Raw genomic sequence first — 25,454 nt, 5'->3', positions numbered from 1 at the left:
AATTTGTACCTTATTCCTTTAGTCCTCTGCTCCTCGCAGAATCACGGTAGCACTGCCGAGCCACCCGCTCGCATGGCACTTTGCCGGGCTCTGGGTGTTACAGAGCGGTACGAGGAACTGCTCGGGGGTCTCGTGGTTGTGAGCGCTGGGGGCTGTGAGGGAAGGGGCCGGTGCTTCACTGGCCGGAGCAGATCTGTCACTGATCGGTCACTGATCGGTCCCTGATCTGTCACTGATCGGTCCCTGATCTGTCACTGATCGGTCCCTGATCGGTCACTGATCGGTCCCTGATCGGTCCCTGATCTGTCACTGATCGGTCCCAGATCGGTCACTGATCTGTCACTGATCGGTCACTGATCGGTCCCTGATCTGTCACTGATCGGTCACTGATCGGTCCCTGATCTGTCACTGATCTGTCACTGATCGGTCCCTGATCTGTCACTGATCGGTCATTGATCGATCCCAGATCGGTCACTGATCAGTCACTGATCTGTCACTGATCTGTCACTGATCGGTCCCTGATCTGTCACTGATCTGTCACTGATCGGTCCCTGATCGGTCACTGATCGGTCCCTGATCTGTCACTGATCGGTCACTGATCGGTCATTGATCGGTCCCAGATCGGTCACTGATCTGTCACTGATCGGTCATTGATCGGTCCCAGATCGGTCACTGATCGGTCACTGATCTGTCACTGATCGGTCACTGATCGGTCACTGATCGGTCCCTCATCTGTCACTGATCTGTCACTGATCGGTCATTGATCGGTCCCAGATCGGTCACTGATCTGTCACTGATCGGTCCCTGATCTGTCACTGATCGGTCCCTCATCTGTCACTGATCTGTCACTGATCGGTCACTGATCAGTCCCTGATCGGTCCCCGATCGGTCCCGGCGCGCTGAGGGGCCCGGGGCGCGCGGGCTCCATGGCAACGCGCTCCTCGTCACGTGGGCACCGCGCGCCGCTTCCGGCCGCCCTCTCACCCCAAGATGGCGGCGCCCGTGGGGCCGGTGAAGTTTTGGAAGCCGGGTGAGGGGTGTGGGGGTGCGCGATGTGGGGGTGCGGGGGATGGAGCCCCGCCGCGGGGAGTGCAGCACCGCCGCGGGGAGTGCAGCCCGTGGTGAGGGGTGTGGGGGACAGAGCTCCGACCTGCCTGGCCGTGGTGAGGGCTGCGGCGAAAGCCGGCGGCGCTGCGCCCCTCGGCTCTTTGGGGTCGCTGGAGCATTCACGGAGAAAGGCAGCAAGGCTCTGGAAGGATTCGAGAACGTGTCTTACGAGGAGCGGCGGGGGGAGCGGGGTTTGCTTTGTCTCTGGAAGAGAAGGCTCAGGGGTGACCTCTTCGCTCCCTAATCCCTGCCGGGAGGCTGAACTGAGCTGGGAGCCGGGCTCTTCTGCGGTGTGTGCCGTGAGAGAACCGGGGGAACGGCTCTTCAGCCGAGACACGGGAGATTCCCATTAGCTGTTATAATTTTTTATTTCACTGTTCGGGTGGTCAGGCATAATTTGCCCGGGGAGGTGGTGGAGTCACCATCCCTGAGAGTTTTCCAGAGGCGTCTGAATCTGGTGCTGGGCGATGTGGTTTAGGGATTACAGTGGTGGTGCAGGGTTGATGCTTGGACTGGATGGTCTTGAAGGTCTTTTCCAACCTTGATGACCCAGCGAGGACAGTGAGGAAATGGCTGTCCCCTCACTGCCAAAGGCAGGGGGTGTTGGTGGCTTCAGCTGGGTGCTGCCCAGTGTGGGGTGGGTGGATTTTGGGGTGGGTGTGTTGCTCTTTGCGGCGGTCTCGAGGGGATGTGCAGTGTGCAGGGAAATCCTGAGGAGTTCTGATGGAGGAGCAAAATCCGAGCTATGGATGGGAATAAATGTGATTAACACCAGAGAGAGCAGCTCAGTGGAGAAGCATCTTGGAAACAGTCACAGTAGTTGTTGATTTGTGGTAGAACTGCTTGTTAACCTTTTAACAGTGGGAGAAGTGCAAGCGAGGAAATCCTACAAAACAGGGGAATCCTCCTCTTTGGTCTCAGACTTTCCCAGCTGAATCTGCAGCTGGATATAACACATTCTGTTACTGAGATGAGTTTGTGTTTCTAATTCACTTGCGTGATTCCACAGTTTCAGTTGTCAGTAGTTTTGTGATAATTTGCAGCAGCAATAAATCAAGTTTCAGTTCCTGAGGTAAGTTCAGAGCTGAAGTGAGGGTTATATCCTTTGTTTATTGTTAGGTAATGTTTCAATTGCTTTCACAGGAAACTTGTTTGGTTTTTTTTTAATATGCTGCCACCCATGATTCCTATTTGTATGAAACATTTTTATTGTATTGTGGCACAGCAGGCAGAAATGTATTGTTGCAGTTAAGATTCACTCCTGTTGTGTAGGCTCGGAAGGTCCTGGTGTCAGTGTCTCAGAGGAGAGGCAGAGCCCTGCTGAGAGCAGTGCTGTGACCGTCATCTACAACCCTTATGCTTCCCTCTCCATTGAACAGCAAAGGCAAAAGCTGCCTGTTTTTAAGGTACAGAAGTTCTTTTTGACACATTAAATCTGTTGTATGATGTCTGGTTCTTGTGTCTTTTTTTTTTTATTTTTTTTGAAAGAGCAGTATAAAATCACTTTGCAATATAAATAAGAATTTTATGAGTTTGCTCTCTATTTATTGGAATTTATTGTCCTGTTTGACAACTGTCACTGACAGTTCTAAGGGCTTCGTAGATGTATGTTATTTACTATATGCTGTACATGTAATTTATAGTTTTTAAAGGACTGTTTAGCTTTTGGCAGTGAACTCCATGTAACAAGAAGATACTGTGTCTGCCAGATATTTAAATATTATAATTTGAATTGTTTTATTTTTGTGCAATCTCTTTTTTATGTTTAAATGTCATCTTCTCTTTCAGCTAAGAAATCACATACTTTACTTAGTGGAGAACTACCAGACTCTGGTGATTATTGGGGAAACAGGATGCGGGAAATCAACACAGATTCCACAAGTAAGTGTCTGTTTCTGTTGGTGAAATGATGTCATCCCTCAGGGGATCTTACATGGAATATTGAGCAGAACCAGGTAAAACCACAAAGTGTGAGGAACTAACACCCTGATGTAACCACAGCATGACCAGTGTCTCTTTTATCCCCACTGTTGTTTGCAGTACCTGGCTGAAGCTGGCTGGACAGCCGAAGGAAGAGTTGTTGGGGTGACACAGCCTCGGCGGGTCGCTGCTGTTTCAGTGAGTGTCCCCATTTCCCCAGTCCTGGCATTATCACCTCCAGTTCATCAGCAGGTTTTGCTGAATAGCAGGAATCTGCACGAGCTTCTGAATGAATAGATGTTTCTGCTTATCTTTCTCTAAGAGTTGCTGGTGTTAGACACTGAATTAAACCTGATTAGTGGGTCTGACCAAACGTTGCAACATTCCAGAATTGCAGATGTAGAAGCTTTGAAGTAAAATTGACTGATGGCAGCAGAACTGTGTACAGAAGTTAGGGCTGAGCTGTGATTGACTCAGGACTAGAACTGTGCTTGTGTGACCCTCAACTTCCTTCACAAGGTGAAACAGTGATATAAATCTGTGTATAGTTATGCAGCCAGTGGAAGAGGTTGTGTACATCTTTTTAGCAATTCATAACTAGGTTTTTAATCTTTTTTTCTGTGTTTGTTTGTGTGGGTTTTTTGGTTTCCCTTTGTAAAAATGTCAGGCAGAAAAACAAACAGTTTTATTGTGAGAAATTCTTACCTATACATATTATGTCATGGAGATCATAACAGTGTGCTGTGAGGGGGGAAAAGGAGATGCTGGGGCAATGACTTCTCTCTGGTAGCAGCATATGCAGAAAACATTCCAGTGCTCCTTTGTCTTCACAACTGCTGCCAGGCACTGACTTGGGTGAAGTTTCCGCTGCAGCATTCTATTTATACAGAGAACTGAGGTGCTGTTTTATAACAGCATTTTGCCTGTTCTCTATTATAAAGTAAAAGGTATCTACAACACACCATTATCTACTGGTGTAGAATCCAATATTCTTCAACCAGACCCAGCCTGGTTAAGGGAACAGTTTCTAGCAGTGCTCTGCATCTTGTGCTTTGGGCAGTCTGCCTGCAGTGTCCTCCCTTTTCTCCTTCATAGGGCATCCAGCTGACAGAGCACAAGTTCTACAGGAGATGTTGGGAGTGCTGCAATGACTTCTCCCAGCAAACTCACTTCTCTTTTCCCTTTCACGTCTTAGTGCGTCATTTTTAAGCCTAAAATAGAAAGATTATTCAATTCAGGCTTAGAACATGGACTCAGCAGGATTTTTCTTTGACACTGTTGCAGACTGCATGGGCTGTGGCTGTTACAGGAGATGAGGAATATAACTGATGATTTATTGCTTTGTCTTGAACTGAAAATGATATTTTTTTTAATAGGTGACTTACCTGCTCTCCTGTCTGGAGGAGGGGAGTTGCTAGAAATAAAGAGAGGTAGTTTCAAAGATATAAGGCATAGTTTAGAAATTCCTGAACTTCTGCTTGTATTATCCAGACTGACATCCTGAATTCTTGGGCTGAAGGTAATGGGGTGATAAAATTCCAATGGAAATCATGAATTCACTGCCTGTAGGTATGGGTTAGAGTGTCACTCAAATCACTGACAGTAACTTATGGTTGGAATTCTACAGGGACTAATTTATGTATTGTGGAGTTTTATTGTGTCTTTAGACGGCTTTGTCGTTTGTGATGACACAAGTGAAGCGTGCTGAGCTGGTTCTTGCTTACAAGGATCTCTTTTCTCAGGTTGCAGGCCGAGTTGCTGATGAAAGAGGTGCAGTGCTGGGACATGAGGTTGGATACTGTATCCGGTTTGATGACTGCACAGACCCACAGGCTACGAGAATTAAGGTGAAACACGAACACCATGTGGTTACTCTGAAGGGATTAGTTGAAACTCTTCAAGTACTTATGCAAAATTAATGAGAACCTTGTGATGCCCAGTCAAGAGAATAGGTAACATTTCAGTTTCCCAGGTGGGTACCTCAAAATTATGCTTGAAGTGGCTTTGGCAATCCAAACCTTAATAACATGAGTACCTGTTCTATTCTGATAGTCTGACAAGCTCTGTTTTAAATCTAGAGGACAATTTCAAGGCATGGCCAGCTGTTGGTGCAGCGCTGGTGTGACCTGTGTGTCACTCAGAGTTATAGGGAAAGGCTGCAGTGAGTCACAGACTGAAAGTATCCTCCTCTAAAAATAGATTTTGATTAAAATAACAGATAAAACCCAAGATGAGAAGGCTGAGAGATAATTTGGTAGATTAAATAGCAACTTTGCAGCTGTTCTTCAGTGCTATGAGCAATGTTAGTGTTGCTTGTGTTTCTGCAGAAGAGGATTTGCTTTAGTTGTGCTGGAATAGCAGTGATGATGAATGAGACAATTTGCTTTGTGGTTTCTTTTTTCAGAGGTTGATGTTCCTTTTACAGTGAAAGAAATGGAGGTACTTGTTCATTAAATAGAGCTGAATTAATTTTTTTTTAAGCATGATGATTATTCATTTAGAGTTGGAAATGTGGAGGGTTTCACCATCAATTCTTGCATAGTTCAAGACCACAGTTGAAGTCACAGTCTAATTTGATAGATTTGAAAATCTATCTATCTATCTAATTTGATAGATTAGAAAATTAAAGGCAAGGAAACATTCAGGCAAAAGCCTAGAAAATCATCTTTAAAGATCACAGTTAGTTGAGACTGTATGATAGGGATTTTTTTACTTTTATTTTTTGCATTCACTTCTAGTTTCTAACTGATGGTATGCTGGTGAGGGAAATGATGGCTGATCCTTTATTAACAAGATACAGGTAAGAAAACATGGAATGAGTGCTTGCTGAAGTGCAATTTGGTAAAAACCTGCTTTTTTAAGCTGTTATGAAAGCTGCTTTTATAAAATATTAGTGGCTATTATAAATTAAATGCCAAAAAAATGAAAATTATTTTAGAAATCTGAATTCTTTATGTTGTAAAAACATTGTTTTTAGCAACAACATATTTTGTTAGTTGATGGTTGTGACACCAAAAGCATCAGGATTTGATGCTGTGGTTTTGAGACAAAAGCTAAGGGGGCCTTAAGGAGCCTAAATTGTTTCATTTCCTAATTTTAAATTATTCTTTCTTCCTTATAAAAAAAAATCAACAACAAATAGGCTCTTCTGATATCCAGAAAACCTATGCAATACAGTAAACATTGACTTGTTTTCTTCTACTCCATTCCAAAAACTAGCCTGAGTATAGAACAGTGTGTATGTCCCATGTGATGTCATTTTTCAGGTACATGTTTCTCCCTACTTCATTGCTGCATGTTTTTTTAACTTGCCTAATTCTGTAAGTGGCTGTGAACAGTAATAGCCCAGCATCAGATTTCAGATAATGATGTTTCTAGAAGACAGGGAGACACTGATTCTAGTGTCAGTTAATTAATTTCTGAAACCTTTCTGCTTTTTTCACAGCGTCCTCATGCTGGACGAAGCTCATGAAAGGACTCTTTATACAGACATTGCTATTGGCTTACTAAAAAAGGTAATTCTTTCTGTAACTGTTTTAATTTTCATCCTTTTCATTCAACCTCTGATCCTGATGGCTGGTAATTGAGGGAGCATGATTGCTGCTTCCTCATTTAGGGAGTGTGATTGCTGCTTCCTCATTTATCCCACAGCCTATTGTACATACCCAGCTATTTACTTTGGTCATCTGACATTCAGGATCCTCTGTTTCTTCCCCCTGATGCTGAAATCTCTCCTTAGCTGATAGTACCAAAAATGCACTGTTGATCATGTGAAGTGATCTGACAGGGGCTTGTTGCTGACTTTCAACCTGCTAAAGATCTGACTCCCACCAGAAATTAAGAGTAGATTAAAATAACTGACTGAATGCCCTTAAAGTAAATACATAAAACTCCAAACAGTCATCGGGTCCTTAAACCTGTGGGGTGATATGGATGCTTCATTCATCATCTATCTTGTAGTTTAAAGTAGTTTTACAGAGAGGTTTCTCTGGGTTCTCTAGGTCTTAGTCCCAGTCTTGCATTTCAGAAAACAGTTTTAACTCTGGGTGTTGTTGGTCTCTCTCCCAGGTTCAGAAGAAGCGTGGGGATCTTCGCCTGATTGTGGCTTCAGCCACCTTGGATGCAGAGGTAGAGCTCAGAGATTTGGGCTGAAATGAAATGACATAGGTGGCAGCTCCACTGCTATTTATGCACAGCTTATCCTCTGTGCTGCTGCTTGAGCGGCTGCAGGAAAAAAATCTGCTGTAGTTCAGTTGCTCTATTTGGTTTCATGTTCTGTTAGCAAACTGTTTTGGATGTGAGTTTAAATATGAATTTGCTTTTTATGTATTGATATATTTTTTCACCTTATTTGTATTATTTATAAAAATATTTTCTCATGGCTTAATTTATTAAGAAATGTTGAATTAGCTCAGTTTTGCTGATAGAAATAATCTGAGGCAAAGATAGACCAGTAAAAATAAGTGATAAATGAATGGATTTAATTTCAGTGAGATCTTACTACATCCCTGATTGACTCGTGGCCTGTGGACACTTATGTAAACTTGGTAAAAACATAATTAATTTAATTTTCAGTAGGAACAAAAAAGGAACTCTTTTAGAGCCAAGCAGTGTTCCACCCAGCCGTGTGTTCTGCTTGTAGCAGCAGCAACAGGAGATGCTGTTTGGGGAGAGCACGTGAGCCTGTGCACCTGCTGTGGGTCTGTTCTCTGAGCTGCCTCAGCATCTGCAGGAGCTGTAGTACAGATTAGTCAGCACCTTCCTGCTGTTTCCCCTCTACTGTGTGTTTATGGGCCTGCTGTTTGTTAATTTGTCTCTGAATCTGCAAGTCTCCAGGACACCATGAGTAATTTTCAGGAGTTTGCCACCTACTATATAATGAAGTACTTGGTCTAATTCTTTCAAACCTGTTAGTTTCATCAAGGGCCTCCCAGTTCGTGTACTGGGGATTTGTGTTTAAAAAAAAAAACACTCTCAAAAACAGTTTTACATTTGCTTTGTCACCTTTGATTCTGTAAACTTCAGCTGTGTCTTTTCAACCTTGTGCTCCCCATGCACAGCCTTTTCAGTCTCTCCTCGTATGGCAGCTCTTCAATCTCCTATATCATGTTCATTCCTCTTCTCCACTTTTCTTAAGTGAAAAGTGCTTGTATTGCTCTGTCCTTAGTAAGGATGTGGCACTGAAGATGTGAGCACACAGAGATTTCCTTTAGGGACAAGTACCACATGCCATGAATGTTGGTGGTGTGCTGTGCTTTGGTAGTGTTTACACTGCTGTATATTCTGCATTACAATGCAAAATTTTAACTGCCAGAAACCACATTTCAAATAGATGACAGTTAATATGAGTTAATATCAGCAAAATGATTGGTGTGTCTGTATAAACAGTTTTTTAATACAGAGAGTTGATGGTTATCTCTACCATGCTCATTGAAGTTGAGATGAATTATATGGGTTCTTAAGTTCTGTCTTTTGCTGTTATTTATTGAAAATACTTCATGACAATAAATCTAAATTAATGAAGGTGTCTCACAATACATAAATCAAAAACTTTCATAAATCATGCCTAACTCTGCTTTTACAAAGTGAGATCTTGGTGTTCAGTAAGGGCTGTAAAATTTACTCACTCATCCAAAAATGGATGAGAATATGCAGGCCCTACACAAACCTTTTTGCACCAATTATTTCTAAGTTCTTCTTAGCTTTGACTTCACTCATGTGATAGATCCAGTTAAAAGTGTCTTTATCTTCTAATGGTATCAAAATATAATTAATTTTATGTCCCTTTCCAATTTTTACTTCTCAAAGTAATAAACATGCAGCACTATTTGTGCTAAATGCCTGAGCCCCAGACAGAATAGAAGGCAACAAAATCAAACTTTCACCTTTTTTAATTGGCACTGTCAAATTGATGAGGTAAACATCCACATAGTAGTAATTTAACTTCTTTGTGTCTTTAGGTTTTTCTCTCCATTCCTTGAAATGTCAAACTGAAAGTGTTTGTTTTTATTTTAATGTAGAAATTCAGGGATTTCTTTAATCAAAACGATACCGGTGACCCCAGCAAGGACACCAGTGTGATCCTTACTGTCGAGGGGAGGACATTTCCAGTGGACATCTTTTACCTGCAGAGGTGTGTTCCTGTCTGGTCTTGGCAGTAGTGAGACTGTGCAATTGTGCTATTATTTTGTCTAGATTAGAGCTCTGGTGTCCCAAAACTTCTCTGTTTGTCCCTGCTGGAGGGGAGGAATCTGTACCTATTTTTCTGCTCATGTCTCTGCTCTTTTCTCTTTCCGTAGCCCTGTTCCTGACTATATAAAATCAACTGTGGAAACTACAATGAAAATTCATCAGATGGAGAATGATGGTGATATACTGGCATTTTTAACTGGCCAGGTATAGACATAAACAATTTTCTTTTTGTTTTACAGTGCTGTATTGTGAGCTTTGCAAAGCTGCCTCAGTCTCCTGAGGCTTTCCTTAGTTGTGCATGCTTTATTCTCAGTAAAGATGACAAGCGTTTCTGTATTGATGGGACCAAAATTAGGCCATTCCCAAAGATGTGAAGACAATAATATATGGCCTGAATTTATCAAAGCTGGTGATGGATGATAGTTTTTGTCATTTAATGCTGTATTTTCTCAGCCTTGTTTGTGAGTGGAATATTGTGTGGTTTGCTGGTGCAAGTCACACATACCCCGCTGTTAAATTGACAGTGAGTCATCATTAATAGTTAAGGCAAATGGAATTTCCATTTGTTAGGCTTAACATCTGAAGTATTTGACAGAAAAACAAATTGCCATGAGATCAAAATGCATTGGTCTCTTCTGCTTTATTTATGCTTGTCAGCTCACTTTGCAGCTGGGAAGAGCAAATGGGAGACAACTCATGTCTCCAGTCAGGAGCTACCGTGAAGAGTTTCAATAACATCTTGCATATTTTCAAAAGCAATTCCTCATCCCCTTTATTGATTTAACTTTGGAATAATGAATTTGGTATTTCATGAGGCAGTGTTTGAACATTTTGGTTTCTGTCTTTTAAGACCAAGATGCCACAGCTGAGATTAAACATGAAGCTGAGCAAGAGGTGTCAATACTCTTCCTGTGCCATTCCTGATCCAGGCCCACAGCATTCTGCACTGCCAAAATATTTTGACCTCCCATTTTGCTCTCACCAGTTAAGAAAGACAGGAAAATTAACCTGTTTCCTCCTGAGCTTGGTTCAGTCCTTCCCCTGTGATTTTGCTCGTGTGTTTGTGGTGTGACATTGACTCAAGTAACAGTGAGCACAAACATGTATATAAAGCTTTATTATTATTAACAGCAATTTATCTTAAGAATATTACAATATGGAGCGAGCTAGTCAAAGTGCTGGAGTTTGTACAATTACAGTGGTATTATTTGGTGCAGGTTTTGTGTCTAGGTGACAGGAATGTGCTGTTACAGTGCAGCCTCTCTCACTGTGTGCCCTGTGCTGCTCTGGCTGCAGGAGGAAGTGGAGACTGTTGTTTCCATGCTCATAGAACAGGCTCGGGCCCTCGCTCGCACCGGGATGAAAAAGCACCTCCGTGTTCTCCCCATGTACGCTGGGTTGCCTTCTCCTGAGCAGCTGAAAGTGTTTGAGAGAGTCCCTCACACTGTCAGGAAGGTGAGCTCTTGTGTCTGTCTCAATTTCCACCACCCAGAAGGGTGTCTGGAGCACACAGGTTGCGTTTATCGGGTTCACACCATGGGACTACTGCAAATGCAGCTTTGGGGGAGGCTTTTTGCATCTCCCATCAGTGCCTGTCAGCTTTCAAACTGGGAACCAAGAACATGTTCCCTGGCTTCCCTTTTCATCTTTGATCACTCCTAGACATGTCAGTTCCAACTCTCCTGTCTGCCTTATCAAATCTGCAATTTTTAAGTGTCTCCATGGACGTTTGTATTTGACTTTATTCAGCTGCAGCTTCTTGCACTCTGAACTCCTCTGCTTCTACCTTTTTCTTTCTTTTTGTGGTCTAAATGTCCATGGCTGTTTTCCACCAGTAGTGGAAGAATTAGTGACAGTGTGGGTAAGTGCTGTATTTTCATCTAAGGAACAAGTTCAAACTTACATGATTTTAGTGGAAAAAAAAGCTTTGTTTTGACTTCTGCACATCCTGTTTGGACATTTAATGTCACAGAAGTATATAATTGGATGTGATTAGTGCTTTCTGTGTATGCAGAGCCTATGTTGGGACTGAAATAAGCTGACAAAACTACACCAAAGTGACTTGTAATTCTTGTACCTGCTGGAGTTTGACACGTGAAATAGTTCATCTGGCATTGAAGAACATTTCATATAAATATTTCTCTTTGGGGTATGACATTAGTCAGTTAACTTTCAAATTTTACTTTTTAATTTCAGGGCAAATAAGCATTAGATTTTCCACTTTGGGAGCAATTATTTTTTAATATTTTAGGGCATACATATATAAGTGAATCCCTGCAGGAATGCTGAATCTGGAGCTCTTAATCAACTCTGTTCCCCTCCTATCCCCCACCTCATTCCAGTGTACAGAGAACAGTTCAGTGTAACTGAGAAGCAGAAGGAAAATATTCTTAGTTTGCTACATGAGAACACTTAATTTACAGTCAGTTAATCTTTTTCTCTGCAAACACTGCCAATGATTTTCTCTGCAAACACTGCCAAGCTCTCCTTTTATGAAGAGAGAATAAATTTGAATAAGAAAGTGATTGTGAAGCTGTGAGAGCTGCTTTGCAAACCGGGCTTATTTCAAGCTGACAGCTCCTTCTGCTGCTTGTACCATATCTTTTTGTGCTCCTGAGCGTGTCCTGGGCCGAGATGTCTCACGGGCTGGTGGGGCGCTCACGGGATCCTCCATGTGCCTGTGGCCGCAGGTGATCGTCGCCACCAACATTGCTGAGACCTCCATCACGGTGCACGGCATCGCCTTTGTCATCGACTGCGGCTTTGTGAAGCTGCGTGCCTACAACCCCAAGACAGCCATCGAGTGCCTGGTGGTGGTGCCGGTGTCCAAGGCCTCGGCCAACCAGCGGGCAGGGCGCGCCGGCCGCAGCCGCTCCGGAAAGTGCTACCGCCTCTACACAGGTCAGCAGCTGCTCTCACCTCGTTCCTGTGCCCTCTGCTTTTGGTTACACCGTGAGATTAAGGAGAAAAAGCTGTGTTTGTTCATTCATCAAAAGAAAATTTCCCTTTGCTGTTCCTCTGGCTGGCTTAGAAATACCTCGTTCTTATGTGCTAGGTGTTAGAAACGGAATCGTTTTGTGAATCAGAAACACAAATAGGGCAGAGTCAGCAGCTGCAAACATGAAATGTTATTGCAGCTCTTAAAGTGGTGAGCTTATTAAGAAGTTTGTTCTTTAAGGATTTTGCTTCCTGAGAAGTTTCAGTTTATAATACTTACCAGTGGTGCTGTTTTCTCTGACTGAAGTCTTCACAGACCTCACATTTAACAAAAGGGCTCTGGGAATCCTTTAGGTAACTCAAAGAAAACTGTGTCTCTTTTTTCCTAGGAATAGCTGCCAACTCCAAATTCTTCCCTTGAATCAATGACCCTGGCAGTGCACAAAAATTGCTGTTATAAATAAATCTGTTGGCCACCTCTCACTGTCCAGAGAGCTGCAATCAAAGTGTCTCAGCTGCTTAATGAGAAAAGGCTGTGCAGCTGAGCATTCTCACTGCTGATGGGCTTCAGGTCCCCTCTAGTTTTACTGGAGCTCTGAGATGTTGGAGATGAGCATTTTCCTTTAGAACATGTATGTGGTTGCCAGCAGTTGCCATCTTAAACCAATCCATGATTTGTGCTCTGAATTTATATGTGTCATGTAAGAATCAGGGGACAATATGTGCTACACAATATCCCTAGCTTTACATAGCTTTGTGAGTGTTTTACTGGAGAAACCATGACTACACTGAAGATATTTTTGTGTGCTCAAGAGTTGGTCTAGGGGAAGCTTTTAAGGGAGGAAAAAATAAAAAAGAGGAAAGTGCACAGAGTGAACAACAACAGAGAACCAGCACTGTCTTTGTCCTAGGGAAGGTTTGGAAGGAAAGGGTTCTGTAGGATATGAAAATAGTTTGGGTGACAATAATATAGAATCTCCTTTTTTTTTCACTGCAGAGCAGTTGGTTAGTGGAATGTTACAGAGGTTTTATCCTTACATGGAGTATTTTTCCAGACTTGGACTTTATAGTGAACATGATTTTAAAAAGGCATTGTTAAATAAATGGTTTTTCCATCCTTAATCTGTATATAAAATATATATTTTAAACCTCCATTTGTTTGAGTAGTTAGAAAAATAGTGTTATTGTACCAAAAGCATGCTGCTTTGGAATGTCTCTTTAAAAAAATGCTTTATTTGTAGTATTGCACCCTGCCTTTTATTTTCTGACAAAAACATTAAATAGAAGAGAAACAAAACATCTCCAGATTTCTGTGAAGAATTTATAACATTTCAAATTGAAATGTGGGTGGGTGAATTACAGAATCAGCTCTGTAGCAAAAACCATTGAAATTCTATTTAAATAAAAGTAATTTAAAATACAGTAATTGGAGAAAGATCATCTTTGCGTTAAAGATCATCTTTCAATGCCTGTTAAGTATCCATGTGTGATAACTGGACATGGGTATGATTCTGTCTTGGTGACTGCACAGAATGGGAGTTGAAGCTCAGCTGTTTTTTCTCCCCCCACAGAGGAGGACTTTGAGAAGCTGCCCAAGTCCACGGTGCCGGAGATGCAGCGCAGTAACCTGGCCCCTGTCATCCTGCAGCTCAAGGCTTTGGGCATCGACAACGTGCTCAGGTTCCCCTTCCTTTCAGTGAGTGCCAGGCTCTAAAGGCTGTCACCTTTCCTTGGGCTGCAGAGAGATCAGGAGATGACTTGGTGATAGCCCACAGAATCATTCACCCTGCTGATCTGGAAAGCTTTTTTCCCTGTCAGGCAGCAAAGTGTGTTCCTGGAAAACAATAGTGCAAATAATGTGTGTGACAACCTAGAAACAGCCATTCATATTCCAGAGTTTGATGTTAAAATTGCTGAGAAGTCAGGAAAGTCTTAAAAAGACAAACTGTGAGGTTCTGTAGAATTGTAACTGTGGTCCCTTTGCACTGTATTTATGAGGAAGGGAGAGTGTGAGGTCTTCTTAATTTTGCAGCAGAGAGTAGGTAGTTAAGAATTCTGCAGAAAAGGATGATCTATGAACTCATGTTCTTTGCTGAACTCATGTTCTATGCTGATAACTTCAATCAATGCACATTTTCTCTTCACAGCCACCCCCTGCACAGTCAATGGTGCAAGCTTTAGAGTTGCTGTATGCTTTAGGAGGTGAGATTTTAATGCTTTATCTTATTTGTAGCAATATTACAGGAGTTGTGAAAAAATTGTAATTTCTATTTGGTGATTGGATGGACATAAAATTTGCATTTGAGAACTGTGCTTTGAAAAAGAAAGAGAAGCATAGCTGTGACAGGTGTAAAGTTTGTTGGTGGATTTTTAGAGTGTACCTCAGTCTCTTCTGGATTTACTTTCTTTTCTTTTGGTTATTTCAGACAGGTAGGCAAGCAAACAGCAGCAATAGAGTTTAAACTAGAATTTAAATATTTAGATTAGGAAAATGAGTATTTTATAGCTGTCTTATCTGTATTTCCTTGCAATTTCATGGGAGGAAACCAGCTATTTGTCTTTGGTAGGTACAGGGCTCTGAGCTGATGAGGATATTTGTTCCTTGGCAGATCCTGAGTTTCTTCAGTTCTTACAGAGTGGTATGAAAATAAAAATGGAGTTTGGACACTAATTAGACCACTAGAGGATTTAGACACTAAATTTACCTGCATCCATTTAGATGAGTTGTTACATACCTCAGACTTAGTGTGGTGGTCTTTCATTTCATGTTACTGTGCCAGCAGTGGAAACATGTAACACCTGCAGATATAAACAAAAAAAGTTGTAAGCAAAGTTTCGAGTGCAATGACCCAGAAGTTATCAAGGCTGATAGAATTACAACTTTGTTCCCTAGTGGGACTTTGAAAAGCACAGTGTGTCTGTTGTAAATTTTCCTGTTAACACGTTGCAGTCATTATCTGATCTGGCTGTATGTGTGCTGGAACTCTGCCTAAGCATTTTGAGTCAAATGTGACGCCTGAATTCGGGAGAGTTCAGTCCCTGGAGGCTGTGCATGAAACCCCACAGAAAATGTAGTTTTCAAACTGCCTCCTTGCTATGATTTTGAAGGTTTGATTGACAAAGGTTATTAAGAGCTAATTTAATTACATTTTTTAAAATTAATTCCAGTTTGTTCTCTGCTCTGGATGCAGGCTGGGCTGCTGCTGAAAGGCTACAGCTGCTGCAGTGTAATGCTTTTCATGTTTGTGATGTTGGTCCTGCAGCTGAGGCAAAGTTCGAACCCACAGCAAGTCAAACTCTCTGATTCTATTAGCTGTGATTACAGGATACAACCACTGATAAAACCCCTGATCATCCCTAAACCCAGCACATTTTCTCCTGAATGAACTGGAACTCTCTTTCCCAAGGCAGTGTGTTTCAGTGCACAGCTTGCTGGCTTTTCATGCTTTTAAATGCATGCCACTTGCAAAGACTCTGCTCTAGTTTTACTATTGAACTTGCCAGTTATGGACAAGTCAACAGATACACACAAACTTGTGATGAAAAGATTAGTCTGACAGATCTTGAGAGCATAATTAAAACTACTTTTTGACTATTTAGTTACTTGGAAGGGTTTACTTTTTTAAAATTTTATTCTCTGTGTTACTAATCACAGCTTGGTCTCTAGTTCAGCAGAGTTTGAACAACACTATTGGCATATGGTTTAGTTTTAGGTGCTTCTGTGAGGAGCAGGGACTTGGACTTGAGCCTTGTGGGTGGGTCCTTTCCAACTTGAGACAGTCTTTGATTCTGTGTTCATTCTGGTTTGATTCATTATGCTGCTGTTGGATACTTTTAACACTCAGATCACACTGTAGTAATATGTTTTTATACACAGTTTCCATTTCCTTTTTGTGTGGTGAGTGGGATGCCTGCTGCCTAATTTTGTTTATAGGAAGAACTGTTAGATTGTTGGGGTTTTTTTGACAGCTTTTTAATCTTTTTGAATGCAACAAACTAAACAAAACAGAAACTTGTTGTGAGGCCAAGTAATCAAAACTAAGCTCTGTTTGACTTTAGCTCCTTGTTGTAGCTAATTCAGAGTTGACAATGTTTGCTCCATAATGTAAACATGAGGCAGCATAAAGGAAATTGTGTACATTTTGGAAGCTTCCAGAGGTTTGTGGCTGCTTTTAGACCACTCACAGATGCTGTGCTGTAACTTGTGGCAGTCTGCTCTCTTTTTATTCTCGTGGAGCTGTATCTCTGCTTGGCCAGGATTTTGCCCTGTGCTGGTTGGGTTCCATCTCGCAAAGGAGAGTTTCACTTAAGGCACTTGGTTCTTGGCAACCTCTGCAAGCTTGGAACAAGGACTTTCACAGTGGCTCGGGAACGTGTTGCAAGGATGAATTCACAGCCAAAACCACCCTAGGGAAACAGAGAGGAGAGTTCAGTAAACTCACTGGTTAGCTGGGTGATGTTCTGGCAGAAGCATTCTGCTCATGTAGCTTCAAAGAGCTCTTATTCTCTTGGCTGCATAGCTTTGTAGCAGGACAGACAAGTGCTGATCTTGGTGTTTCAGATGGAAAGAAATATGTGTCATACGTGGATTCACTCTTCGGTTTTTGCTGAAGTTTAAGGTGAAGTTAAGTTTTAGATGGTTTATTACAAAGATTTTATACAAGGTGCAGAGGTGGCTGCCCAAGCATTTGCAGGTGCAGTGAGGATTCAATTTCTCTTACGTGAGTAGGAGCACGAATTTCATCACTGGCATTGCAGTTGCATGCACAAAGGCAGTTTGGGGTCAGGCCCTGTTGTGCCAGCGTGGTGCCAACTCGTGCAGGGCAGATGTTCCTAAGGCTGAGATAGCTGTGTTGTATAAACACATCACTGTTTGTGGAGGGGTTATTTTTACAGTGGTGCAAACTGATTTACATCAGAGTATCTCTCCTCAGCCTTCTTCTTTCATGCCCTTTTGAGAGTCTGAGTTGTCAGTTGGAGTTTATTTGTTTTAAGCATAATTTAAGAGGTAAATAAGTAGGCAAAAAGGGCTTTATTTTTACTGTTATTTCAGGTCTTTGTTGAAGATTTCTTTGTGAGTTGTCACCTATCAGAAACAACCACTCTACCTAAGTTTAAAAAGGATAGTTTTAATCCCTCAGCCTGTCACACACTGGTGGTTGTTGCATAAAACATTTTAGTGTCATGGTACTTGAATAATCTCTCCTGAGCACATTTAATTAAAATCTTTGTAATATCTTTTTCTAGGATCTTTAATTTCCTGTATATATGTGGATTCAGTGGTTGCTTCCATGATTATTTGAAGGAAGCTTTCACCTATTCCAAACTAGTATCCATTGCAGGCTATATTCAATCTTATTACTACAAATAGATCTCTGCACAACCCATATATAGATCATGCAAAATTGTATTGACATTTTTAGGATACAAAGGATTTTGGATTGATGCACTTGTAGAAAGTGGTGCATAGATATATGGAAATTTCTCTTTTATCCTACTTAGGAATGCAGTTGTCTTTCTGTAGATGAAAACCTATCTAAGCTATTAGTTGTGGTAAACTTAAACTTCTCATATGGCACTAGTCAGATGAAAGCTGTCATACCTTAATTTTTGCAGGTGCTGTGACTTTGTATTTAAATATATTAGTTCAGTTGCACAAAATCTGTCTTTGGTACCTGTTTCTAAGGAAAACACTGTGACATTATGTGAAAAGCCTGGTAGGTTTTGTTGGACAGTGCAGGGATGTGTGAGTGAATTACTACATTGTCATGAGTTGATAGCATATCAAATAATAAACACTGGCTGGAGGGATCTGTGGATTCAGATATGCTGACATAAGTTATAGGAGATCTCATTCCTTGACCTGATTTGTGGTTTTGCTTCTCTCTGTGAAGCAGAGCTTCAGTGCAGCTGTGGTTTTGTTACCACCACACAGTCTGACAAATAATGTGTTTTATCATATGAGAGCCATGGCTGTGTTTCCTCAGGCTGCTTTGCTCTGCTTGGTTATGCAACCTGCAGTGCCCCAAAGTCCTGTTACTGGGCTCTCACTCACCCCTGCTTGTGTAGCCTTTCTCTGGTGCTTTACCTCTTTGTCATGCCTCATACAGCTTGGCCTCTTGAAGTTTTCTCTTTCAATTCTTACTGTTTTTTTAATTATTATTTTTGTTCCATGTATATTGTATTTTTTTAATTCTACGTCCTCTTGCAGAGGTTTTTCCATTTAAATCTTTCCCTGAAATCTCAGCATAAAGCTCAGACTGTGACCTGGTGCTTTGCATGGGTCAGCCTTGCTGCAGGGTTTGACTGGAGGGAGCCAAACCTCTAAAATGCTAAATGTGCAGGGTTGCTCAGGGACAGCTGGGCATCACAGATCCAGCTTCCAGGCCTTCCTCCTGTGCCATCCCCAGGGAAAGGCTACAGCTGGAACATAACTGGCAGTTCAGTGCTTGATACACGAAGCAGACTAAACTTTCATCAAAAAACTTTCATCAGCTGTGTATCTCTTGTTTAAATAATAATAAATTCTTTTTCTCCATGACCTAAGTAGATGTGCTTAGAACAATGACACCCTACCATCAGCAGAGCTTCCTGTTTCTGTAATAATGCCTATTCCATGTTTAATCCCATTTTCATTCTCATCTGCTTTACATCCCCATGAACAAAGATGTTACTAAATATTTAAAAATGGGATCAGAGGTGTAACAGCTAATATCCCCTCTGGCCATGGCATTGACTTGGACTGCAAGATTTTTAAATTATTGAAAATAACAGTAAAACTTGGTCAAAATTAAAAAACTTGTGTGTTCAAGTATTTTTGAAAAAGAAAATTCTGGTGTCCCATGGGAGAGTGAATGGGTATCATGGATTGCCTATAGGCTTAGTGTACATTCAGCAACTCAAAGGTGCATTTGCTATATTTTAGCTAATTTTGTTTAGGTAATTTTGCTCTTTGGTGCAGTTTAAGTCTAAAATACGTTTTGCTGTGCTATTTTGCCTGTGTCCCAGCTACATTTCTTAATGTGCTGCAGGTTTGGATATGCACTGCCGATTAACAGAGCCTCTGGGAATGAGAATAGCAGAGTTTCCTTTGAATCCTATGTTTGCAAAGATGCTTCTGGAATCAGGTAGGAGAAAAAAGATCAGAGTTTCTTCACAGTCATGTAATTGTAATGTATTGTTAGACATTTGCTAAACTCAAACCATACTTCATCTTGGTCTGCAGTGAAAAGAATTGGTTAAAATCTCTATTAAATAATTAGTGTAAGACATTTTACAGTTTAATAAATCTAACATTTGCCTCTTAAGTTTTTAATTGAAAACATACACTCCTAAAAAAATACAGGAGTTTATGTATTTATGTTTTAAATACTATAAATACATACTCTGCTTATTTTTCATTTTATTCTCTATGGGGGTAAATTGAATGGAAGATTTCCTTTACTGAGTTTCTCCATTTATTTTTCAGGAAATTTTGGCTGCTCCCAAGAGATTTTGACAATTGCTGCCATGATGCAGATTCAAAACATCTTTGTGATCCCTCCAAATCAAAAGAACCAGGCTGTAAGTTCAGTTGTGTCTCCTTTTCTGTTTGTTGGGTCCACATTTCTGGACTTCTGGCAAGTATTTTACTGGTGCCTATTACAGACTGCAACTTTGTGTGAAAATAAAATAAGGTCTTGAATTGTGTCTGTTTGTTGTAGGTGAAAAAATAAACCAAATAACAGGGGAACCTTGGAGTCTTTTAGTAGTGCTAAAAACCTCCTTCTGAGTTCCAGAAACATGAAAGATTATGAACCAATATTGGTCAGTGTAAGGGTTTGCAAAAAAATCCCCCAAAACCTTCCCACACACCACTTCCTTTTGAGATGAACAAAACAGAAAGGATGCAGCAAATTCTTAACAGGTAGCAGGAGCCTGATTTTAATGAATGGAGATTCTTTATCTGCTCATTTTTCTAATTTCAGTTTTGGAAGTGCTCCTGAGTATAGGGGGGCTAATAAAGTATGGCTGTTGCTCAGAGGAGCTGCCCTAGATGGTAAGAATTTTAACAGTCCCCAGGAAATACAGAGCTGAAGGGAACTGGGCATGTCAGACATGATTTCAGCAAAAAAATCAATCTGCCTGTAAAATGATATTTCTTGTTCTGCAGGCCAGGCAACACAGAAAGTTTGCTGTGGAGGAAGGTGATCATCTGACCATGCTGAATGTTTATGAAGCCTTTGTCAAAGTAAGTCAGTTCAAGTGGATGTGGATTTGCAGGAATGGGAGAAACTTGAGGTTCTCACTTCTGAATCTGGAAGTTCTGGATACAAAAAGTCTTCAAAGCTGAGGACTTACCAAGACTTTAAAGGGATAATTGTACATTAAAAGACTCTGTGGTCACCATTTGCCACAGACCTTCCACAGTTCCTCTGAACAGGGAGTAAAGGAGAATTTTGTTGGGGTACAGCATTGAACTCATGGGTAGATAGCTGTGTTTTCAAGGAGACAGGGATTCTGTCTTAGGGCTTGGGGAAAACAAATGTCCAAATTTCCAATGAAATTGATATTTTCTCATGTTTTACTGATGATAATTTGCATTTAAATCTAGCAGTCTTTTTCCTGGTGTTAAATTAACTCATTAATCATCATACCCTGTTTTTCACTGACCTTATATTTTTGCCCTGAGGTCTGACACCAACCTTAGTACTGCTCTGTAAGCTGAGGTTTATTTAATAGTTTTGAAGTTGCTACTCCTATTTGGGAGAAGTATGTTTTGCTGGTATAAAACACTTCCATAGTAGAATACTTGCAGCAGTGCTGAGTTGAAGCAGTATAACCACCCAAGTGTTTAAAAATGACTTTTTTCCCCAGCCCCAAAGCAGCCAGGCAAGCACCAAGTCAAATGTGCCCCTTCACATTTTGTATCTGTGTAATTCTCTTAGAAACAGTCAGATACAAAAGTTCTTGGAGGGAGTGCTGGTTTGTGGAGAAGTAGCTCTTTGCAGAGAGATCAATTAAAGCAGCACTGAACAGGTTGTTTACATTTTGAGGCTGAAAACAGATGAGTTTATGATCTGAGAGAATGAAATGGAATGACTGGTCCTCTTTCACCACATATGAAGAAATGAAGCACATCTGTTTGAAAATACCCCATAGCATTTGATCTCTTGCTATTTACAAGTTTGAGACATGTTTTTTAGTTATTAGTGCTACATACCCTTGTTAGTTGCTCTGCAAATAGGTAATTTTCAGGGAAAACAACAACAAATGTGTTGTAAGAGACCAGAATTAACACAGAGCAAGGCTATCCAAAAGAGATTGGGTTTGCTTTGCTGATGGTATCTCATTGAGATTTTTTTCACTTCTCACTGTACAGCACAGCAAGAGCTCCCAGTGGTGTCAGGATCACTTTCTGAACTATAAAGGGCTTGTGAGAGCATCTGTTGTAAGAGAGCAGCTGAAAAAACTTCTCGTCCGCTTTAAAGTGCCAAAGAAGTCCAGTGAAGGTGATACTTTTTTTAAGCTCTTGTCTAATACATAATGAAGGTAGTTTCCAAACTGTCAGTCTGCTCCCTGCTTTTCTTGTAACCTTTGGAGTATTTTTATCTTGACCTCAAAACAACGTTAATTTAGATCAGATTTTTTTCCTTAAAATGGCTGCAGAAGAGTACTTTAGCCTATTTGTACAATTAAATTTTAGTCCAATCTTCATTAGTTGAGATTTCCAGCAAAGATTACAACCACTGATTATCTATTGAATGGACAGATTTTCCAAAAGACTCATAAATAGGTCACCCTGTTCCCTCTTTGTCTTTTCAAAAAGGCAGTTTTTGTTCAAAGTGCTGTTCAGTCTTTGGGATGTGATTTCCAGCTGTGCTGTGTGTGCACGGGTGCCAAGACTGGTTCTTAGCATTTGTCTCTACCTGCTCTGAAAAATCATCCTTCAATGCTCAGCTGTCACACTGGGCTGCTTCAGGGACTGTGAAACTTCATGGAGACACAGGTGATAACATTCATTTTTTAGGCAGCAATTTTTGGTTTGCTGTGAAATTGAAGTCAAAAGGAATTTCAGGGTTTGTCTGCTCTTCTGCCTTTGCTATCAAAGCCTGATGCACTCTGTAAAGTTGTTCGAGATGATTAAGTGGTATTTTAGGGATTTTTTTCATTCCAGTGATTCATCTTACAGAAAAATTCTTCTTTCCAGGTGATCCAGATCCTGTTTTGAGGTGCATAGTTTCTGGATTCTTCGCTAATGCAGCTAAATTCCACTCCACAGGAGCTTACAGGTGACTATATACAGTTTCACTGCAACTCGTGCTTGGCTGGAAATCTCCTCTGATGAATAAATTTAATCAACAAGCAGATGTTTCTCCTAATTTGCAATTAGGAACATGTGGCAATCAATACAGTAAATATTTGAAGTTCTGTATTTGCAAACTGCCTCGATGTTTATCTCTTCTCTTTGGCAAATACAGCTAAAATTATTAATAGTGGGATGCTGCTACTAGTAGTCATTAGATTGCTTTAAGTTAAGCAAGTACAGCTGTAGAGCAGTAGTGTAGCACTCCCAGAGCACTGAGTAAAAGCCTGAACTGCTGCTTTTTCATTTAATATAGATAAAACTCTTTAAGGACATCAAATTATCGATTGTTCCTTTGGCCAGCATTTTCATGGTTTCATCTGTTCATTAAATGCAAATGTTGTTAATTTACTACAGCCCTTTCATTCTTGCTTTTATTAAACATTCATACTGGGGCAGAAAGGAACCAAATGTTAAGCAATAAAGGGAGGCACAGTCTGAAATAGTATCTTGCTTTCAAGGACTATCCGTGATGACCACGAGCTTCATATCCACCCCAGCTCGGTGCTGTATGCAGAGAAACCTCCACGCTGGTAAGTTAGAGCTGCTTTCTCTTTGGGCATTGTTTAAGGGATTTGCAGCACCCAAGTTGAATTGCTTCTCTCCATCAGTGGAGGAATAGATGTACAAGGTCATAGCTCTCACAGGGGGAATCCAAATGGCATTTCCTTTGCAGCATTTTGTAGGGAGTATCTAAATAAATGGGGGAAATAGAGTGATGTTTAACAGTCAAAGGAACCTGCAGAGGTTGGAAAGCTGAGCCAGGTGACCCTGTTTAGTGGGCACCATGTCTTGCACTGCAGATTGTTCTCCAAGTAGTCTCTGTACCTAAGCAGAGCTAGGGTTAAGTTACTTTTGTTAAGTGTTTTATTAATGTTGAGGAAATATCCTGTCAAACAGGTGCTGCACAAATGGCAAATGGATTGCAAGGAAAGGGCTTACACATTAAATGCATGATGTGAAAAGTTATGGCCGTCCAGCAGGTTGAGGAGAGAACTGGCTGTACTTCCCATGAGTTGGGATATGATCACTCCATTTTCAGGTCAAAGATCCTCAGATAACAAACAGAAATGTGTGTCAGACTCTCAGGTCAGCATGATCAACCTGAAGTATTTGGACTTCAATTCTTCACTGCCTGATGCTGAGACTTAGAAGGATATGCTTGGCCTGGTGTCATGGCATCCTGTCACACAGGAGTTTAACTTGGTCAGCAACCTGAATTTCAGTGCTACTGCAGTCTGGGCAACCATCCTCCACTGAGGGCTTCAGTTCTCTATCCACAGGTGTATGGGAAATGTGTTTTCATTCTGGCTTGTTTTCCTCTGATTTATTTTTAGTTGTGTTAGTTGCCATGTCTCAGGATGCATTTGGCAAAGACAATTTTGGACTCTCCTCTTTGCTTTTGAGACCTAAATACTAATTTATAAGAAACCACAAACCTCAGGTGTTTGCAGCTCCGCTGTGTGTAGAAAGCAGATGATTGTGACTTGAGGATTTGGTAACTGCCCCTTCAGTGCAAGGGTTTCCACATCCTTGGGGAAAATGACCTCACCTACTGAAGGTGACCTCAGAAATAGATTGTCCATGCTGGTAACCTGACTGTGCTGGCAGTAGGGATGAGTCCACACGGCTGGGTGTTCCTAAATGTCTTCCCAGGAGATGTTCTGGCAGGAGTTAAAGTGGATTTCTTTCTCTGATGCTTATCTCACTTGTCTGCAGACTGGCGCCGGGGATAGTCCTGCTGGGGTTCGTGCCCTCCTTGTTGTGGGTGCAGGGTTTTGGTGCTTTGGACAGCTTCCCTTATGATACCACAGATAATAATTCATATTCTGTCTTCCAAAGCATCAGTTGTGAGTCCCCTTTGACCATATTATAAGAAACATTCTTTCATGTATTCTTGCGCCCATTGGGCTGGTAGAATGTGAGGTTGTTTCCATGGCAATCCAAAGATTTTCTTCATGTGGAGAACTCTGACCAGCCAGAGGCAAAGAGGCAAGAGGCTGAATTACAGCTTAAAGACTCCCTTGTCACTCTGTAAGTGCCACCTCTGGCAGCATGTATGTGAAACTGTCTAAATACGCCGTTAATCAGCTCTCCCTCATTGCTTGACAGCAAACACTATTCATTTTTGTCTCCTTCCTCCCAGGGTAGTTTACAATGAAGTCATACAGACTGCTAAATACTACATGAGAGATGTGACAGCTGTTGAATCCTCCTGGCTCTTGGAACTGGCACCTCACTTTTACCAGCAAGGAACGGTACGGAATCGGCATAAAGGCCAAACGGTACCATTGCTGCACCAGCAGCTCTTGTATCTGAACTTTCTAAGGCTTTGTGTTTTGCTGTGGTCTCGTGGGACAGAAATTAAGTTGGCTCTGTTCATTGTAGTGCTTTTAATATAAAGGAAGATGATAGTAAGTTGATGCATGAAATGTTTTTCCCTATTATCCAGCCAGTGGATCTCAGAGTTACATAATGAAATCCATTTGCTGGTAAAGTTACATTTACCATCACATCACCTTGGGAAATGAAGATTTCTACACTTCTGTGTAGGCACTTGGTGGCATTTCCCTGAGAAGCACTGTAGGTAGGCAGTGGTCACACTTTGCATAATAATTTTAGAAGAGTCTTTGTATGCTTTGCACATGGTTGTGAAAATCCTGAGTCTTTTTTTTGAGCATTAATTATGTTTACTGCAGAAAAATCAGTTCTGATCTGTTCAAATGTGAAATGGCAAAAAACAGCTGTTTTTTTGCAAACCTTTATTGCAAATTGTTGTATGTGATACAAATACCATTTATTTAAAGGTATCTTTTTATGGTTGTCACCAACCTTTATTGACTGTCCCATATGAATCTGTCGATCCAGACTCATTCACTGGTCATTCTCAGAGCTGAATTGGTATGAAAATTATCTAAATGTTTAGCTGTTGATACCACATAGCTTATAAATA

The 25,454-nt window shown here is 41.2% G+C and overlaps 1 protein-coding gene across 2 annotated transcripts in view; it reads left to right on the top strand.

Moving 5' to 3' along the window:
* The first annotated feature begins 668 nt into the window (after positions 1-668).
* DHX35 (DEAH-box helicase 35) overlaps positions 669-25,454 on the top strand; it is a 28,298-nt gene continuing 3,512 nt past the window's right edge. Inside the window, exons 1-21 of one of the 2 annotated variants that reach the window (XM_023939918.2) lie at positions 669-1,030; positions 2,380-2,513; positions 2,896-2,988; positions 3,148-3,225; positions 4,770-4,874; positions 5,766-5,827; positions 6,473-6,542; positions 7,096-7,155; positions 9,048-9,160; positions 9,327-9,423; positions 10,516-10,674; positions 11,910-12,120; positions 13,728-13,852; positions 14,304-14,358; positions 19,188-19,283; positions 19,625-19,719; positions 20,309-20,386; positions 21,518-21,647; positions 22,346-22,427; positions 22,963-23,034; positions 24,648-24,759. In XM_023939918.2, the coding sequence (XP_023795686.1) occupies positions 991-1,030; positions 2,380-2,513; positions 2,896-2,988; positions 3,148-3,225; positions 4,770-4,874; positions 5,766-5,827; positions 6,473-6,542; positions 7,096-7,155; positions 9,048-9,160; positions 9,327-9,423; positions 10,516-10,674; positions 11,910-12,120; positions 13,728-13,852; positions 14,304-14,358; positions 19,188-19,283; positions 19,625-19,719; positions 20,309-20,386; positions 21,518-21,647; positions 22,346-22,427; positions 22,963-23,034; positions 24,648-24,759 (2,067 nt within the window). In that variant the 5' untranslated portion in view covers positions 669-990. Of the gene's footprint in view, positions 1,031-2,379; positions 2,514-2,895; positions 2,989-3,147; positions 3,226-4,769; positions 4,875-5,765; positions 5,828-6,472; positions 6,543-7,095; positions 7,156-9,047; positions 9,161-9,326; positions 9,424-10,515; positions 10,675-11,909; positions 12,121-13,727; positions 13,853-14,303; positions 14,359-19,187; positions 19,284-19,624; positions 19,720-20,308; positions 20,387-21,517; positions 21,648-22,345; positions 22,428-22,962; positions 23,035-24,647; positions 24,787-25,454 lie in introns of both variants that reach the window. The other variant, XM_023939917.2, reaches the window with a different exon arrangement.

Source organism: Cyanistes caeruleus, chromosome 16 (assembly GCF_971803275.1).
Source record: "Cyanistes caeruleus chromosome 16, bCyaCae1.hap1.1, whole genome shotgun sequence".
Lineage (NCBI taxonomy): Eukaryota > Metazoa > Chordata > Aves > Passeriformes > Paridae > Cyanistes > Cyanistes caeruleus.
The sequence above is the reverse complement of the archived record's forward strand: the minus strand, read 5'-3'. Positions and strand labels throughout refer to the sequence as shown.